Source organism: Trachypithecus francoisi, unplaced genomic scaffold (genome assembly GCF_009764315.1).
Source record: "Trachypithecus francoisi isolate TF-2019V2 unplaced genomic scaffold, Tfra_2.0 Lachesis_group18, whole genome shotgun sequence".
Lineage (NCBI taxonomy): Eukaryota > Metazoa > Chordata > Mammalia > Primates > Cercopithecidae > Trachypithecus > Trachypithecus francoisi.
The window spans coordinates 40,591,784-40,610,395 of NW_022681463.1; the positions used below are offsets into that span (position 1 = coordinate 40,591,784).

The 18,612-nt window shown below is 36.1% G+C and overlaps 1 protein-coding gene across 6 annotated transcripts in view; it reads left to right on the forward strand.

The window, feature by feature from the left end:
- Positions 1–18,612, forward strand: part of TBC1D4 (TBC1 domain family member 4) — a 210,378-nt gene that overhangs the window by 168,803 nt on the left and 22,963 nt on the right. For 2 of the 6 annotated variants that reach the window (XM_033177546.1, XM_033177549.1), the window contains exons 11-14: positions 892–1,056; positions 5,849–5,872; positions 12,892–13,052; positions 15,916–16,125. In XM_033177546.1, coding sequence (XP_033033437.1) covers positions 892–1,056; positions 5,849–5,872; positions 12,892–13,052; positions 15,916–16,125 — 560 coding nt within the window. Of the gene's footprint in view, positions 1–891; positions 1,057–5,848; positions 5,873–12,891; positions 13,053–14,257; positions 15,601–15,915; positions 16,126–18,612 lie in introns of those variants that run through there. The other 4 variants (XM_033177548.1, XM_033177550.1, XM_033177547.1 and 1 more) reach the window with 3 other exon arrangements.

The window sequence follows — 18,612 nt, forward strand, 5'->3', positions numbered from 1 at the left end:
AAAATGAGATATTTTATGATAGAAAAATAAAGTTAACAGAATTCATTATTAGATTTTTTTCTGTGTGTGTAAAGGATATTAAATAGTCATATGTATATCAAGATATTTAAATGATCACTTCATTTATATTTACTCAAGGCAATAGAATGCTTTTTTTTTTCCAGGAAAAATTATTTTCAAGAATTAAAGACATCTATCATTTTAGACTATAAATATCTCAATCCTTCCCTCTGTTTTCCACATTTTATAATGTATAAGTTCAAACAATTTCTATCACTATAAAAAGATGCTCTCTGTGTCATTGTGAAGGCTTGCTATGCAAAGAATCTTCTAGATTTTGGGCTTTCAATTAAACCATAGTGGCACAATTCCACTGTCTTCAGGAAAGAACACGGACATTAATGTTTGTTAAGCCAAAGGTATTATGATAACTTCCAACAACCAAACATGTTGTTCTTAAATATTTAGAAGAGTTTATATCTTTAAAATAGTCAAAGTCTTTGAACTAGTGATAATCAGTCTTTCCTTCTGGAACTTGTTTCCTGTAATTATTTGTGCTTTCCTACTTTTTTCCCTTGAAGTGTCTTTTGCATGTGAAAACAAATACTTTTTGTCCTCAAGTTGTTAAGAATTTTTTAGAGACAAACACAGATGCTTAGAAATACTGTATAGATAAGGAATTCAAATTGTGAAAGAATGAAGTTAGGTCATAGTTATCTAAATAGAGAACTACATGCTTCTTTTTTTTTTTTTTCATGTAAGATCCAGCCCTGAGCCTTGAAAGGAAAGATTAAATTAATAGCAAGAACCTGTTTATATGCTTTTTCATAGTGAATGAAGATATTGCCAAAATATAAATTAAGACAAATTTGCTGTATTTTCTGTACTCAGCACTCTTTCGTCAGTTCGACGCATGTACAAGGAGAGTAATTCTTCCTCCAGTCTTCCAAGTCTTCACACTTCCTTGTCTGCCCCTTCCTTCACTGCCCCCTCTTTCCTGAAAAGCTTTTACCAGAATTCAGGTAGACTGTCCCCACAGTATGAAAATGAAATCAGGTGAGATCAGTGTCCTGTGTTTGCAAAGCAAAATTTTCTGCAGTGATATACTGATACGTTACTAAAAAGTGGTTGATTAATTTTGGAGTGACATTTATGCATCCCTGTGTTGTGCTTGTTCTAATCTGTTTCTAATAATATATTAGTTTCAATTACAATTAATTTTATTAAGAAAACTTTTCAACCAGTAACTTCAAAGCTTTTTGATGACATTATTATCTTTTTGAATTATGTTTTTTGTATTGTTTGTGTGTTTCTTTTTCTCAAACTCCAGAGTCTAAGCACAACTGATGCTAACATATACTAAGTTAACCTTCCCTGATCGTGCCTTTTTTTTTCTTGGCCTTTCTAGACATATTTAATGGAATCCAAAAGCCACTGATTGAAACAACTATACTAAACTGATAGATACAATAATATCTTTATTTTTAAGTATATATAATATTTCCTAGGCATTTCTTTTATTTTTCAATGACAGACTTTTCTGGATCTCAATATAAATCACACAATGGTTACAAGATCATGTTGATAGCAGCTCTCAGATAGCATGAGGGATCTGTAAGGGACCTCTTGAATCTTGTGAACATCCTATTTTGTTTTGTTTTTATCTCCAGTATGGAAAAGGCATAGCCTGTTAAATCTTACTGCTTGTTCTTTCAGTAACACAAAATTAGATGTAGTGATTTTTGGAGAATTACTTTTTTAAAAAAAATTAAAATTATACATGCAATAATATTGATCACTCAAATTCTTAGTGGGGTGCTGCAACCTCTAGAAAGTAGTGGACTTAGTTGGGAACCTTTCTAAATTTGTTGGTGATGTAGATGTTTGTGAGATTCATTCCTATTTTTGTGTATAGCTTGACTTTTCACTTTTATCGCTGTATAGTATTCCATTTCATACATTATAGTTTATCTACTCTTTGCCAATGGATATTTGGGTTGTTTCTTGTTGTTTGATGATTGGCAATTCTTGTAGTCAGAAGAGGAATACATGTTATCCACTAGCCTGTGTGCCATTAACATCTTCTTGGATATTCTTTTGGCCTATTTCTCTTAGACATAGGACATGCTAAAAGTTAACATAACTAGGTAGCACTCACTCACTAGTTAAGTTAGACTAATCCTTGAATTATTCCTGAGGATCTTTTGTCCATGTGTGCCTTTTTTTTCACTTTAAGAAAGATAACTAATACTGGATTAATATAATTTTGATTCTGAACTTTCCTCTGAATTAGTACAAAGTCATGTTCAAACATTGAATTTGATTTATAGTGAAGAAAGTATGTGAAGAATTTAGAGTGCTTTCGGGCACAACCTTATGGAAGAAATTTCAAAGGAAATAGCCACAAAACTAGTATAAGATATATAGAATATGAAATGAGTTTAGAGAACCAAGAATATACATAAAGATATCAGTTTGCATTATCTCTATAATACTGCCTACTAATAAGAATACAACACTTTGAACCAAACCTATTTGCATTGTCTTATTCTGTTGGTTAAACTGAGCATGTGGAGAATCCCAGTTTCCTTCCTGAGAGAACCATGCCTGAAAGTGACAATTAGCAGTACCCATTAAGAAGATCAAAGGTTAGCTGTAACTGGGATGTAATTACATCCAGTTATAGATGTATAGAAGTGGTGGCTTCTGTCTATAAAGATTGTTCATATTGTTCAATGTAAGATTATTCATTTGCTTTCAGGAGTTCCTGCTTAGCTGTATGTATAATTTTTGCAAATAGCTTCCCAAAGCCCTCTATACCTCATTCTAATAGAAGGATATTGAAGTCAGAGGGCAAATATACATTAGTTTTGGGTTGAAAAATTTCACCTTTTTGTAGCTGTGTTGTTTTAAGTGCTGTATTGAAATATATGGCAAACTTTTAAATTTCTAAGATCATTTAAAATCATTATTTTCTGTATGTTTTAATGTTTTCTTGGCTATGTGCAGTTCTAAAAATCAGAGTACTTTTTGTACCGTTTTCTACATTTTGTAAGTTTGATAGCATAAAATCAATAGGCTAAAATTATACTTTAAAAAATTGTTTTCCCAGAAAAGGACACCAATTAAAAGCACACAGCTCAATAGATTATCGCAGAGTGAACACCTCTATTTCTCCTTCACCCCAGTCAATAAATGGAATGCTAGCAGCATGTGTGCAGCTCCTCCCATATCCCCCATCTAATCACCATCCCCATGCTGACCTCAGACATCCTAGATTAGTGGTGCTTGGTTTGAACTTTACATGAATAGAATCAGCCTATATCTTTTTTTTTTTTTTTTTTTTTTTGAGGCGGAGTCTCGCTCTGTCGCCCGGATGGAGTGCAGTGGCCAGATCTCAGCTCACTGCAAGCTCGCCTCCTGGGTTTCCGCCATTCTCCTGCCTCAGCCTCCCAAGTAGCTGGGACTACAGGCGCCCGCCACCTCCCCGGCTAGTTTTTGTATTTTGTAGAGACGGGGTTTCACATATTAGCCAGGATGGTCTCGATCTCCTGACCTCGTGATCCGCCCGTCTCGGCCTCCCAAGTGCTGGATTACAGGCTTGAGCCACCGCGCCCGGCCCAGCCTATATTCTTTTATCTCGCATCTTTCACTGACTTTCGTTTGTGAGATTTATTCCTGTTTTAATGAGCATTTTACTTCATTCATTTTATTGCTGTATAGTATTCCATTTAATATATCTGAATTTTTCCATTCTCTTGTGAATAGACATATAGGTTGTTTCTAGGTTTTTGGCTTCAAAAAGAATCCTGTCTTCACTATTATTATACATGTCTTTAATGTACCTACATATGCATTATTATTATTATTATTATTATTTGAGATGGAGTCTTGCTCAGTCACCCAGGCTGCAGTGCAGTAGTTCAATTTCGGCTCACTGCAAGCTCCGCCTCCCGGGTTCACGCCATTCTCCTGCCTCAGCCTCCTGAGTAGCTGGGACTACAGGCGCCCGCCACCACGCCCGGCTAATTTTTTTTGTATTTTTAGTAGAGATGGAGTTTCACCATGTTAGGCAGGATGGTCTCGATCTCCTGCCCTCATGATCCACCCGCCTCGGCCTCCCAAAGTGCTGGGATTACAGGTGTGAGCCACCGCGCCCAACCCTACATATGCATTATTGATGAATATCTACACAGTAGTAAAATTGTTGGACAAAATGCTCTCTTAATAGGTTTATCTCAACTAGTAAGTCACTTCAACATAAATGTACAAGTTAGAAGCTTGGAGAGTTTTAAATTTGTATTTTGAAATAATTTCAAATTTATACTAAAGTTGCAGAAATATTGCAGAGGATTCCTGTTTAACCATTTATCCAGGTTAATCAAGTTTTTATATTTTGCTACATTTGTTTTATAATTTTTGGTCCATTTACATATATATATATACATACATATATACACATCTATATTTCCTCATTCTAAGCCGTTTGTGAATAAGTTGCATGCATCGTGTTCCTTTATTCTTAGTACTTTAGGGTGTATTTCCTAAGAAAAAGGGTATTCAATTCTAGAGCATGGTTTCTGAAACCTTGTGGTTCCTGAACTCTACATTCTCATTATCACTTGGTTTAGAGAGACTATCATGTACACATAATTACCATGATATCTGAAACTATTCAGAATAGTGAGGGGAGAAGGTTGGTAGTATGATCAGTTATAATTTTCTTGTCAGTTGAGTACTTAATATCTTATTAGTTGCATAAAATGGATCTCTAAATATGCATTGTCAAGTATTGAATATGGTAGGGTAGGAGATAGGCTAACAATATTACTACTTTTTTTTTTTTTTTTTATGAGACAGAGTCTCGCTCTGTTGCCAGGCTGAAGTGCAGTGGCACATCTCGGCTCACTGCAAGCTCCGCCTCCCGGGTTCACGCCATTCTCCTGCCTCAGCCTCCGGAGTAGCTGGAACTACAGGCACGCGCCACCATGCCTGCCTACGTTTTTTTTTTTTTTTAAATTTTTAGTAGAGACGGGGTTTCACCATGTTAGCCGGCATGGTCTCGATCTGACCTCGTGATCCGCCCGCCTCGGCCTCCCAAAGTGCTGGGATTACAGGCGTGAGCCACCGCGCCCGGCCTACTATTACTTTTTTAAAAGCACGTTAATTTGAAATTTTAAATTCAGATTAGGCATCCTTTTCCAGGACCACTATCCTGAATTATTGAAAACATGTTAGGTTACTGTTTTTAAGCAGGCTGAGAAAAAGGAGCCAAGATCTTTTTAATAGTTGGTTAGTAGATTTACTTGCACATAACTGAAATGATAGAGGAGAGGGAATGTGTGTTTTTTTTTGTTTTACCTCACTTTGAATTAATTTTTCAAAATTTAATGTTATTTCGTTGTTTAGTAAACTATAATTTATATGATATGGTATATTTTTATAACATCTGTTTATTAAATATTATCACAGGCATATTTGTTACTTTTTACAATTGCTCCTCAGGTTTTAAGCCTGTGCTTAAATATTTATTTATGTTGAAATTTATTGCTCAGAAGTAAATGACAGTCAAAAAAAAGTAAATGATAGATATTACTTCTATTTACTTATAAACTTTTCAATGAGAAAATAAAATCTTTGATGATGAAGTACTTTGTGGTATAGTTTTCTTTATTTCTCTTGTATTCAGTGAAAAAAATAGTATAATTATTCATTGTGGTTCATTATTGAAGTAACCTTACCATGACTTATTGATGACTTATGGGAATGTCTTTTATTCTGAATCCTGATTTAGACATATTTCTCTTTGTGTGTGCTAATTCCATTCCTTGTTTTCCTGTTGTACCAGACAAGACACTGCTTCAGAATCAAGGTGATTAGAGGTCTAAATATTTTTATTACAAAAAATTCACAGATTCTTCCAACTGCACATCATCATTAGTTTCAAAAGCAGTTTTGTTTGTCTCCTGAATGCATGCCATCTTTCTGAGTGCTCTGAGGTCTACATAGTAGGGAAAATGTGACCCTTGCTGTAATCAGACCATGAATTACCATGTAAAATGTTGATTGCAAGCAGAAATCCTGTTTCTACTCTATTCCATGCTGAAATTTCCTTAGACCTGTGCTGTGGCCTTCAACCAAAGCCTAATTTTAATTTTAAATTAATAGAAGTGAGTTTGCTAGTTAGGGTGTACATATATGCCTAAGTGGAGTTTATTCCGAATGCCAAGAAGATGCAGAAATGAGCATCCTAAAAGAAACATACTCACAAAATTGAATCTGCCTTTCAACTGAAGAAGACTGTTCATCTATTTCTGTTCATCTAAATTCCTGTCACCTTGGTCGCTTTGAGATACTGCAAAAGCCCTTCAGATCTCCCATTTGTCTGGACACAGGAAACACCGAGTTCCTTATTATGGAAGTGTGACCACATCTGTGTTGACATCTCTTGACTCACAGGCTTTTTCTGTGGTAAACATCCAGAATCACTGCTAACAACCACTACAAATAACTGTCCTCTGCTTTATTCCCGTTTCTATATGTTGCTCTTATCATGAGCCCAGTGAAAAAGATACATGCCCATCTTCCTATTTGGGGCCACTGTTTAGATTTCTTTGTAGCTAGAGTAAAAATGTAATGTTAAATACTGCACTAGAATGAGATGTTCAAGGAGAAAAAACCCTCAGAAAATTATTTTGGCAACAATGATTAGATTAAAAAGTGACTTTTTTGAGACTTGTAATTGGCAAATCTCAGTCGTGGTTAGGTGTAAGACCATTTAAATAATACTTCTTACCTATTCTTAAAAGCCTAATGGAAATGTTAGTTCTGCCTTGTGTCCTTTTAGGTTTTGCTACAGGTATGGAATTAAGTCTGTTTATTACTTGAGAGATAATCTAGCCTATGATTTCCTTATTTTACATGTGGTTAGATTGAACGCCAAAGAGGTTTTATATTTTGCTTGATTTTTTTTCAGCTTGGGTCATAAGGATATAAATAAACATATGAGATACCCAGATATGTTTTAAATTCCAATATACTGAACTTATTTTCTTAAAATCTACAGTGTGTCGAGTTTAGGAAGTAAAACTCTTTTTTTTTCTCCTTCTTTTATCTACACGTTGTTCCACTGACTATCTCTTTTGACTCATATGTCAAATACTATATATTGATTTCCACTAGAATAGTTTAATCTCAGTTTTATTTAATTAGTAAAGATTTTCCATAGGATAACAGATGTGTATGCAGTTGAAAGCCAGAACCTATATAAACTGTTAGTGCACCTGATACAATTATGAGTTAAACTGTACTGTGGATCCTGTAGAAAAAATATGGTTTCATTTCTATGTTGTTTTACTTAGGATTTCTTAAGGCTTACAAAGAGAAAAGTTTTTCAGCTTTCAGTTGAATAGTTGCTGTCACACTAATCAAGTTTTGATATCTATCTTATGTTGTCATTCATGGTGATTTAGATATAGATTTAGCCAGTGTTTAGTCATTTATTTGGACTTTAGAGATAGAGTCTTGCTGTGTCGTTCAGGCTGAAGTGCAGGTGCTGGGAGTTTCAGCTGGGTGCCAGAGGGTTGGAGGATAGGAGGCAGGTTGCTGCTCAGCAGAACACCACCTTTGCGAGACGTCCTGACAGAAGAGTTTACCTTTGTGCAAAGTGTATGTATGTTGCCCTGGCAGGAAGTAAAATATGACTACATCCTTCTTAAAGTTGAGTCTCTGTGAGTGGTCATTAGAGCACCTCCATTCTGCACAATAGTCAATGAATTCTTTTAAAGCAGGCAAGCAGGCATTACAATTCTGTGTTAAAATAAGAAGTATGATGTTAATTTAAGAGTTGATCTGGTGAAGGCTATAACTGCTTGTTCAAGGATATGTTAAAAGACTATCTTGAAGCTTTGACAAGTTCATATTATATCATTTGATGGATGCTATATACAAAGGACTTAGAAATAGCCTTCCTACCCTATATTGGGGAATATATTTAATATGGGATATTTTCTCTCCATATAAAGGCTTAATTTATGTTCACAAATTGTGGTTCTTAATTAATTGGTGAGTGGTAAGAGGGAGTATATATACAATATACCAGTCAAAAATGGGTGGGAGTTCTCCAAGTTATATTTCCTTCCTAGATACTCATTTTTAACTTTGTGAATTTCTGATAGAGGTAATGCTGGCACAGAATACTTTTCCTGAATATGTGTCTTGGGAACCAGTTTTATAATACACATGTTTAGATTCCAAAATACAAAAGAAGAAAGAAAAAGATTCTATGAAAACATAAGGGAATGGTTATAATTTGCTTCATCATTTTAAACATGTAAAGATGATTAAAATACCAGTGTATGTATATTCAGCTATATTAAGGTTTTTTTTATTTGGTCCTTCTATTTACAGTTAAAAGTATATACATTTTGGAATGTAATTATTTCAAAGCAAAGAAAAGGAAGTGAGACATTTACATCAACGAGCACCTGATAGTACTCTGAAGTTATTTCTCTGTTGATATACAATTAATCCATTAAAAAATGGACAGAGAAGTACCCAACACAGAGGCTTAGTGCTAATTGGAGACTTAATTTTTCACCAGAAATGCAGAGGATCTTGGGGATCCCAACAGCTTTGTTTTTGTGGTCCTATAGAGCTTTGTTCAGAACTAATGCAGAGTATTTACACTGGCAGGATGTGCCTAATATCTGGATTCTGGACCACCTAGGTTTGCATCCCAGCTCCTTCACTTTATTATCCCTGTGACTGTGGGCAAGTTACTTAGCCTCTTTCTACTTTAGTATTGTCACTAAAAATGGAAGTAGTAATGACACCTACCTTGTAACGTTGCTGTAGGGATGAAATTAATTTATATTTGTAAAATATTTAGAATAATCGATACCTGGCATGAAGTATGTGCTGAGAGTCTTAGCTTTATTATTATTACAGTAAACACCACATGTTGTTTTGTTTTTACTTTTACTCGAAAAGTAGACATTATGCTTTCTTATCTAAGTTTAATTAAAGGAAAAGTCAATGTGATAACTAATATTGTAATAAAAAACAAACAAACCAAAAGAAATAAACTCCCCTCACCCCCATCCCAGTGTAGTTTCCAAGTTGGGTTATAGGAATTTTGATGCAGTGTTTCATTTGGTTTTGATTCTTGCAGTTACCACCTTAAGAATGTCAGATTGCTGACTAAATGTAAATCAAACAGGAAACTGCTATAAGTTGCATAATTGCACTGACTGCTTAAATGTTTATTGGGAACTTGACTTCTGAATACAGATCTTCTCTTATTAAAAGCAGAGCTGCTTTTGCCGTATCTCAGCAACCAACTGCTTTTTCAAGATGTCGATTTTTAGTACAAGATAAAGGGTCAATGGTTTGTTCTGTAAGTTCTTCTTTTCAGTATATTATTATCTTTTATTTTTACTGCTAATTTTTGGCTTATTACTAGTCATTCAATTCCAGACATGGGAGAAAAATATGTCATTGGGCAGTTTATTCATATAATAGGATTTAAAATTTTAGGTTTATGAAATTTCTGAATAGGTATCAGTGGTCTAATGTAAATACTGTATGCACCTCTTTTATAACATACTGACCCCCAAACTTTGTGTTTTATAGGCAATCATGAAACTGATATGGGTACAGCTCAGTTTTATTTTTAGTACCTTCTAAACAGTTGATATGTCATTAGCAGTGAATTGGAAGGTGATTCTTACAAGCTGTATTCATTCCAGCATTAAAATATAAACATTTCAGAATCCTTTGATTTGGTCAACTCTGGTTTGTTAGAGCACTAAAAAAGTCAAGATAAATTAATATTTGTTGATCTTTTGCCCTGTTGGAGCATTGAAATAGTGCTTTTAAATAAGTATTTTATTTAGCTTTCAAAGCTTAAATTATAAATTAGATGCCTTTATGTAGGAAAAGAATAACACTTACTAGAAAAAATATGCTTTTTGTTGTTTATTAACAGCATTGTCGTGGTCAATACCTACCAGTGCCATCAACAGTTCAGAACATACTTTAGAAAAACAAAGCTATTAGGACTTGACTCCCAATAAAGGGTTTTAAGAAGGTAGATCTTTTATTTATTCCTGACATGTTAGCCTAGCCAATATTTTTGTCTGTTTCACTTAATCTTCAGAGGTAATATGTCATTTAGTTGTATAAAATATTAATTTATTCAGTAGATATTTTTGAGTGCTTATTATTTGCCCATTACTACACTAGAAGCTAGAAATATACCTATGAACTGGGCATTTAGCAAATAACTGCCAGCAAGATCGTGTTACAAAAATGAAGATAATGAGTACTTCAACAGTATTTATTGGGTTGTCACTATTATATATAGAACATTCAAATCATATTTTTAAAAGGGAAATACTTGCATTAATGTTTTCCAAAGTGCAAGTAAAAGAAAATATATATATATATATATATATATTCAATATTTCAGGAATTTTTTTTTGGTTTTGGTTTTGTTTTGTTTTGTTTTGTTTTGTGAGACAGAGTCTTGCCCTAGTGACGTGATCTTGGCTCACTGCAACCTCTGCCTCCCGGGTTCAAGCAGTTCTCCCACCTTAGTCTCCTGAGTAGCTGGGATTACAGGCGTGTACCACCACACCTGGCTAATTGTTGTATTTGCAGTAGAGACAGGATTTTGCCATGTTGGCCAGGCTGGTCTCGAACTCCTGACCTCAAGTGATCCACCTGCATTGGCCTCCCAAAGTGCTGGAATTACAGGTGTGAGCCACTGTGCCCAGCCTCAGGGAGTTTTTAAAAAATTTTTTTTTAGTTATAATTTTATTTTAAGATGCAGTCTTGCTCTGTGCAGTGGTGCATTCTCGGCTCACTGCAACCTCTGCCTCCTGGGTTCAAGAGAACCTCGTGCCTCCCAAGTAGCTGGGATTACAGGCGCCCGCCACCATGCCCAGCTAAGTTTTTTTTTTTTTTTTGTATTTTTGGTCGAGGCAGGGTTTCACCATGTTGGCCATGCTGCTCTTGAGCTCCTGACCTCAGGTGACCCGCCCACCTCGGCCTCCCAAAGTGCTGGGTTTACAGATGGTGAGTCACAGCTCCTGGCCACTGCCTCAGGAATTTTGAACAATGGACACATATTAGGGTTATAATGTTATTCAGGATATATAATAACCAGAATTTGACTATATTGAGATATATATATCAAGTACTGTACTTTCTAAATATCACATCATAATACTTACTGTCTGCACAGCAGCGCAGAAGTCTTTTTTTAACTTTTATTTAGTCAATCCAGAAGTAATGTTTCCATAAAACAGATCCAGACTAGAACTAACTGAATTGACTGAGTAAATAAAGATATGATAGGCAGATGCTGAATTGCTCTTCTCATTATTAATTGCCTGAACACTACGGAGTTCCTTGGAGTATCTGAGGGTGGCTGTTCTGGCTGAGCTTTATTTCTGACCTCAGCAATGACCTTTTTGATTCCATCAAAAGTCTTATACCTTCATTTGTTGGTATCATCACCTGTAAATATTGGTATCCTCATCATTCTCTAAGGCAAACTCAGACTGTGAAACTTAAAAATGTAATATATCCCTGCCACTAACAGCACCAATTATTGTAGGGTCTTCCAGCAGCAAACATAGTTGATCTCAAAAATAATTTTGAGTCATACTGACCTTTTTTTGCAGATAGGCCTAGCATAACTCAAAGTGGTCTTTTCTAGGAAATGAAATGTTTACAGTAGAGGAGCATTTTCCTATGCACTAATATTGAATGATGTGACACTCCTCCCGCCCCCCCCCCAAAAAAAAATGAGGGAGGTGATTCTAGAGTCAATTAATTTCAATAAGTTGGGGGATTTCTATACACTGTTTCCCTGTTGGAGAGGTACAATGCATGCCAGTGTATTAACAGTCTCTAACAAGTACTGCTATAAAGAAATCTGTTAACATTTTTTAACAGGCTGGGTGTGGTGCCTCATGTCTGTAATCCCAACACTTTGGGAGCTGAGACAGGAGAATTGCTTGAGCGCAGGAGTTGGAGACCAGACTGGGTAACACAGTGGGATGCTGTCTCTATGACGATTTTTTAAAACAAATAGCCAGGTGTGGTGATGTGCACCTGTAGTCCTAGCTACTCGGGAGGCTGAGACAGGAGGATCTCTGGAGCCCAGGAGGTGGAGGCTGCAATGAGCTGTGGTTGCACCACTGCATTCCAGCCTGGGTGAAAAAATGAGACCTTATCTTGCAAAATAAATAAGTCAATAAAAATTTAAAAGATCTATTTTTTTAACTTAGCCATCCAATCTTATTTGACCCCAGTTTTTTCTTGGTATATCACCTAACAATAATCCCAAGGTTGACTGTTCTGCCTATATTCAGGTTATCTTCTGCCATGATCCAACTATTGGTGGCTAACAATTCAGAGACAGATCTTAACAGTCATAGGCAATTAGAAACAGTCCTTATTGACATGTTCTATAAGAGCTCTAACAAAAGCACTTTGTGAGCCTTTTATGGAATATTTACCTTGTTTTGAATAAGCTATTCATGTTATTTCCTTAGCAAAGCATGAGTTCATGACTTAAGCAACCTGTATTCCTCCTTAAAAGTGCTTCTGTTCCTCGGATTAGAACTAGGACTGGTTGGCTGCTAAGGAATGAGTAGAAACAGGGGAGCTTCTCTTGACTGGGCTGTGGCCTAGATTGCTGTTTCCCCGGGATGTGGTGGCCTGGGTGACTAGTGTGCCTGGTGACGCATTGCTCCATGTTGCCTGTGGCTTGTGCTTGCCCATGACAGAACTTGTGAATGGCTTGTGCTACCAGTTGGTTGTGAAGTGCCATGATGTGCAGCTCTCCTTACAAGTGATATGTTTATTTGCTTTCAACAGTGATGGAGAAGGGAGGAAAAGGACCTCATCTACCTGCAGCAATGAGTCCCTAAGTGTGGGAGGAACCTCTGTCACTCCTCGCCGGATCTCCTGGCGGCAGCGCATTTTCCTCAGGGTTGCTTCTCCCATGAACAAATCACCCTCAGCAATGCAGCAGCAAGGTCTGTGTGGTGCTCCCCAAGGAATTCATCCCTATGAGTGTCAGAAATTAGCTAATGGAATGCAAATGCTGTGTATAAAGAGATTTAAGTGATGACAGTGTAGAAATAACTTTCTGTATGTGACACAGTGGTTTCTCTTTCAGGTACCATTAGAAAACATTAGACAGTCAATACCTGATTGTTGAATGAATGAATGAGTGAGAGAGTTTCCAAAACCTGTACTTGGGCTTACTTCGCAAGGTAGAGGGAACTATGATAGTGCTAGGAAAGAAGTATGTGTCCTTTTTCTTTCTTTTCTTTTCTTTTTTTTGCCCCAGAGATCAGGCCTTGCTCTGTTGCCCAGGCTGGGGTTGCAGCAGTGTAATCATAGCTCACTGTAGCCTTGAACTCCTGGGCTCAAGCAATCATCTTGCCTCAGCTTCCAAAGATCTTTTTATTAGAAAAGCAACATAGCCTTTTATAAGAGCCACACATAAAACAAGCTGATGTAGAAATATTAAGCAATAAAGGAATGTATACAATACACTAGGCAAATACTAAGCAAAAGAGAGCACAGGCAGCTCTCTTTGAGTAATTGACTCATTAAATTAAAGCCAGAGCATCCAAAGAGGCAAAGCACATGTAATGGTAAACAAAAAGATAGAACAATCATGAGAACATACATAATGATGTAATTTTGAGAGCTAGAAAATAACACCTAAAAGAATTCTGGAGTGAAATCACTAAATTAATAGCTCCCATGGGAGATTTTAACATATTCATCTTTAGAAATTAAACATAAATAGTATTTGAGTAACACAAATAAATAAGCTTGACCTAATATTTATACAGAACTTTGCCTCCTATGGAGAAAACTCACTAATTTTTAGCACACTTGGAACATTCATAAAATGTAATGATGTACCTGTCCACAAAGATTTTTTTTTGAGACGGAGTCTCTCTCTGTCGCCCAGGCTGGAGTGCAGTGGTGCTATCTCGGCTCACTGCAAGCTCCGCCTCCCGGGTTTATGCCATTCTCCTGCCTCAGCCTCCCGAGTAGCTGGGACTACAGGCACCCGCCACCTCGCCCGGCTAGTTTTTTTTTTTTTTTTTTTTTGGTAGAGACGGGGTTTCACCGTGTTAGCCAGGATGGTCTCGATCTCCTGACCTCGTGATCCGCCCGTCTCGGCCTCCCAAAGTGCTGGGATTACAGGCTTGAGCCACCGCGCCCGGCCCCACAAAGATTTTTAAGTAAATCATTTTGAAATTCAGATAACCATGATCGTTTATACAAATATTATCTGACCACAATGCCAAAAAAAGAAAGAAATCAAGGATTAGAAGACAAGTAGAATGACATGTGTTTGGGAATAGAAAACTACTCTTAGAAGCTAGTAGGAAGAAAATTCGATGATTAGAGTCTTACCTATTAAAATGGATCTAGAGAGCCGTGAAAAGCCATGAATATGTTTACATAAAATCAAGAAGGCCAAAAATTAATTATACTGAGTGTTCAACTCAAAAAGCTAGTTTGAGCCAGGTATTAAAATTTTAAAACAACAACAGGAAAACATATGGAAGTAAATAATAAGAGTAAAGACAGAGGTCAGTGAATAAAAACAAAAATAGAAGGAAACAACTGGTATTAATAAAGATGAAGTTAACTCTGCCTGAGATGGTCAGAAAAAGCTTCACAGAACAATTAGATATTTATTTAAACTCGTTGCTGGAAGAACCGTGCTTTAGAAAGAAGGAATGATGAAGCTCTGGAGTCATTTGAGTGAACTTTTCAGATCAGAGAATCATGAGAAATTCAGCATAATGGATGCAAAGAATGGGAGATTGATATATGATACTAGAAATCTGAGTGGAGACCAGAATCTGAAGGAACTTAAATATTAGTCCCAATTTGTTCTTGGGATATGAGCAACCATTGAAATGTTTTAAGAGATGTGATTATGGTTGTTAATAGGAAAATCATTGGCAGTAGGAAGGGAGAGAATGAGTCACCTGTTAAGGGAGTGTTGCACATGGAATACTGTGCAGCCATGAAAAAGAATGAAATCATGTCCTTTGGAGCAACATGGATGTAGCTGGAAGCCATTATCCTAAAAATTAACACAGGAGTAGAAAACCAAATACTGCATGTTCTCACTTATAAGTGGGAGTTAAACATTGAGTACACGTAGAAACAAAGAAGGGAACATTAGACACTGGGAGCCCCTTGAGGGTGGAGGGTGGGAGGATGAGGATTGAAAACTACCTCTCAGGTACTGTGCTCACTACCTGAGTGGTGAAGTCATTTGTACGTCGTACCCCAGAGTCACATAATTTACCCATGTAGCAAACCTGCACATGGACCCCTTGAACCTAAAATAAAAGTTGAAAAAGAAAAAGAAAAAGGTGTTGCAGGAGGAGTGAGCAGACGGAGTACTGTGCTCAGCCAGGAGATACCCAGCATTGCTCAGTGGCTCTGCTTCTGATGGATTCTGATGATCGATGTAGACCTTTGGAGATCACCGATACCTAGCCACTTAATTTTCTTGTTCCTCACAGCCAGAGAATATACGTAAGTAAATTGCAGAAGTGTTGGACTCAGGGGAGGCCAGTTAGTTTTAGGGCACCTATCTTACAGAGCTCTCTGGGTAGAAAGAAGAAGTGGTGAAATGACCTATGCTTTTGTTTCATCATGACAGGGAAATCTGGAAGGGGAATTCAGTCTAGTGAATTCGCTTAAATATTAGCTCCAGAAACTAAGTTACGGGGAAAGAGGCTTTGTGACATTTTTAAGTGTAGAAGATCAGATGAGAATGTGAATTCTACAGAAACTTGTGTAGTCTGGGTTACTGCTAAGGAATGCCTCTCACTGTGTTCTTCTCGGCAGATGGATTGGACAGGAACGAGCTGCTGCCACTGTCCCCCCTCTCTCCAACCATGGAGGAGGAACCACTGGTTATATTCCTGTCTGGGGAGGATGACCCAGAAAAGATTGAAGAAAGAAAGAAATCAAAAGAACTGAGGAGCTTGTGGAGAAAAGCTATACACCAACAAATCTTGTTGCTTCGAATGGAAAAAGAAAACCAGAAACTTGAAGGTTAGCCATTCTAATAGACTAAATGCTATGATGCTATGATTGAAGGGTGTAGGTTAAACCTACCTTTCTCTCCCCATACATGCCACCTGCACTCAGTTTTGGACTGTATGCACACTTTAAGAAGAATATCTGCTGATTATAATTGTTGATTTCCGTTTTGTGAGGTGGTTATAACATGGGAAAGGTCAGCTTAAGATATTTGTGGTTTTGTTTTAAATGGGTTTGTATTTTAAATAGATTTAAGACACAAGAAACCTTTAGAGTATATTTAGGTAAAATAGAATGTAGATAATATGGTATCAATGTATTTGATGTGTCTGAAAGTTTATTATCTTAGTGTCACTTCTAAAAAATCCTTAAATATGAGAAAGCAAATTTTTTCTTTGAATGTGATTTTCAAGTTTCAGGTTAATTACATTCATAATGGGAGAAATATGCCTACTTCAAATAAATTCTGCTTACATTGTATTCAATTTAACTATTTAATTGTAATTATCTGTTATCAAGCCAAGTCTGTTCCTATTTTTTGTTAATGCTTTGTAAATTTTCTATTTAACAAAATTATATTCAAGTTATTACATTTATAATCAAATAATTTATAATAGATTTTGTACTGTTTGTGGTGGTTTATTGCTAAGTTTATGATTACCAAATGCTCTGGAATGTGTTTTTCACCCTTGAAAGAATGATGTAATTTACTCCAGTACTGATAGAACCGCATATAAGGAGATGCTAAGAAATCCAAAAAATGTATACATTTCATTCTTTTGGGAAAATCACTTAACCTGAAGGGGCCTCATTTTTACACTTGTAAAATGAAACATTTAACCTAAGTGGTCCGTTTGACCTTTAAGATTATTGGCACAAGTATAATTTAGGTATTTCTCTCACTTGCTTTTATTTTGTTGTCTTTCCTAAAGCTTTTTTAGTGCAGGTATTCCACATTGCTGAGTTTATCATCTGTCTTAAAATTCCTGTTACTGCACCTATGATTCAATTCAATTTTTTATTTTAACTATATGTAGTTTGCAAGAGCACATTTTTAAAAATTGCTGTTGGCGGAGTGAAAAGTATGTAGGATTTTAAAGATCCTTTGGAAATATATCCTCTTTTCTTTAAAATTAAAAATGCTATTAATTGTCATTAGCATAATTTTAAAAGTTCAGTGCGATAAATGGTCTGCCTACTTGAAGTTTCACAGGTTTCAAAAGAAATTGAATTCTTAATTGTAAGCAAGTGCTTATATCTTGAACTAAGTCAGGAAAATAGGTTGAAAAAAAGAAAATGGTCATCATTTCCTCGAAAAATTTAATGCATGAAACTATATTTCACTTGGGAGTATGTACAAATAAAAAATCTGATATAAAATATCAAAGGATAGTTTCAGAATCATAGACTATTTGAAATAAAAATAGTCTTAGAGATTACTTAGCTAGATTCTTCATTCTACAGCAGAAGTAGTGACTGACTCAGGGAAGGTAGGGAATTAACCTAAGGTCAGATAGTGACATGTTGGCAGAGCAAGTACCAAAACTCAGGTTTATTCATCGTGGTTCTCGGACTTTCCCCAGCACCCCGCAGTATTTCTCAGCTATGTAAATATAAGGAAATGGAATGTTTCACATAAATGGCTGCATGTGTATTCTGAGGTCAGTTATATTCTCTGATTTTACAGGATAAAAAAGGAGGTGACATTTAGAATACATTCTCAGAAACCTTTATCAGTTCTCTGTTTCTCAGCCTACAAAACAGAGATAAAAAATAGTTTAAACTATGAAAATTCCAACCAATGGATAATTATTTCTTGATAGTTCTTTAGTCTTTTCTAAACAGTTAAGGGTAGATATTAACTGTCCCTATTCACCATTTTATCCTCAGGGTGTGCTGCTGTTACATAAGCAGATTCTTGCGATTATTTTAAATGAACAATAATCTAGAGAAGATTAGAGAAAAACTCTAAGGAAGTATGTTTTGTCCATCGTGAAGAAAATAATTAGTAAAGTTATATATAGGAGTATATTTGTTTTTAGCCTTAATAAACTCACACCTTTAAAAAAATTATTTGGTTATCAGAGAAATATAAAGAAAGTAGCCAAACAGCCAAGCTAAACCGTGTTAGAAAGCCATCTGTGGTATCCGGAAGGAATAGTTTTGTACTGCGATTTATCTTTAGGTTATGTCTGGACTTTTAAGTAAGAATTTTTACTGCCTTGCTTGAATAACAGTTTGTTATAAGATATTTTAAGTCTTTTGAAATGGTTTCAACCACACTAAGTAAAGAGTAACTTTCATTCTGCTGTTGTTTTTGTGCTGTCGAGGACTTGGGATGCATGACAAAGATTTGTGTTGCAGGAGGTAAGGTGGCCAAGCGCTTTGAGCATGCGTGAATACAGATTGCTCTGAGACGTTCCTGTCCACCGTGATCCTAATGAAGAGAAGAAGTATACTCTTGTGTCCGCTCTTCCTTCTCTTTTGAAATCAATTTTT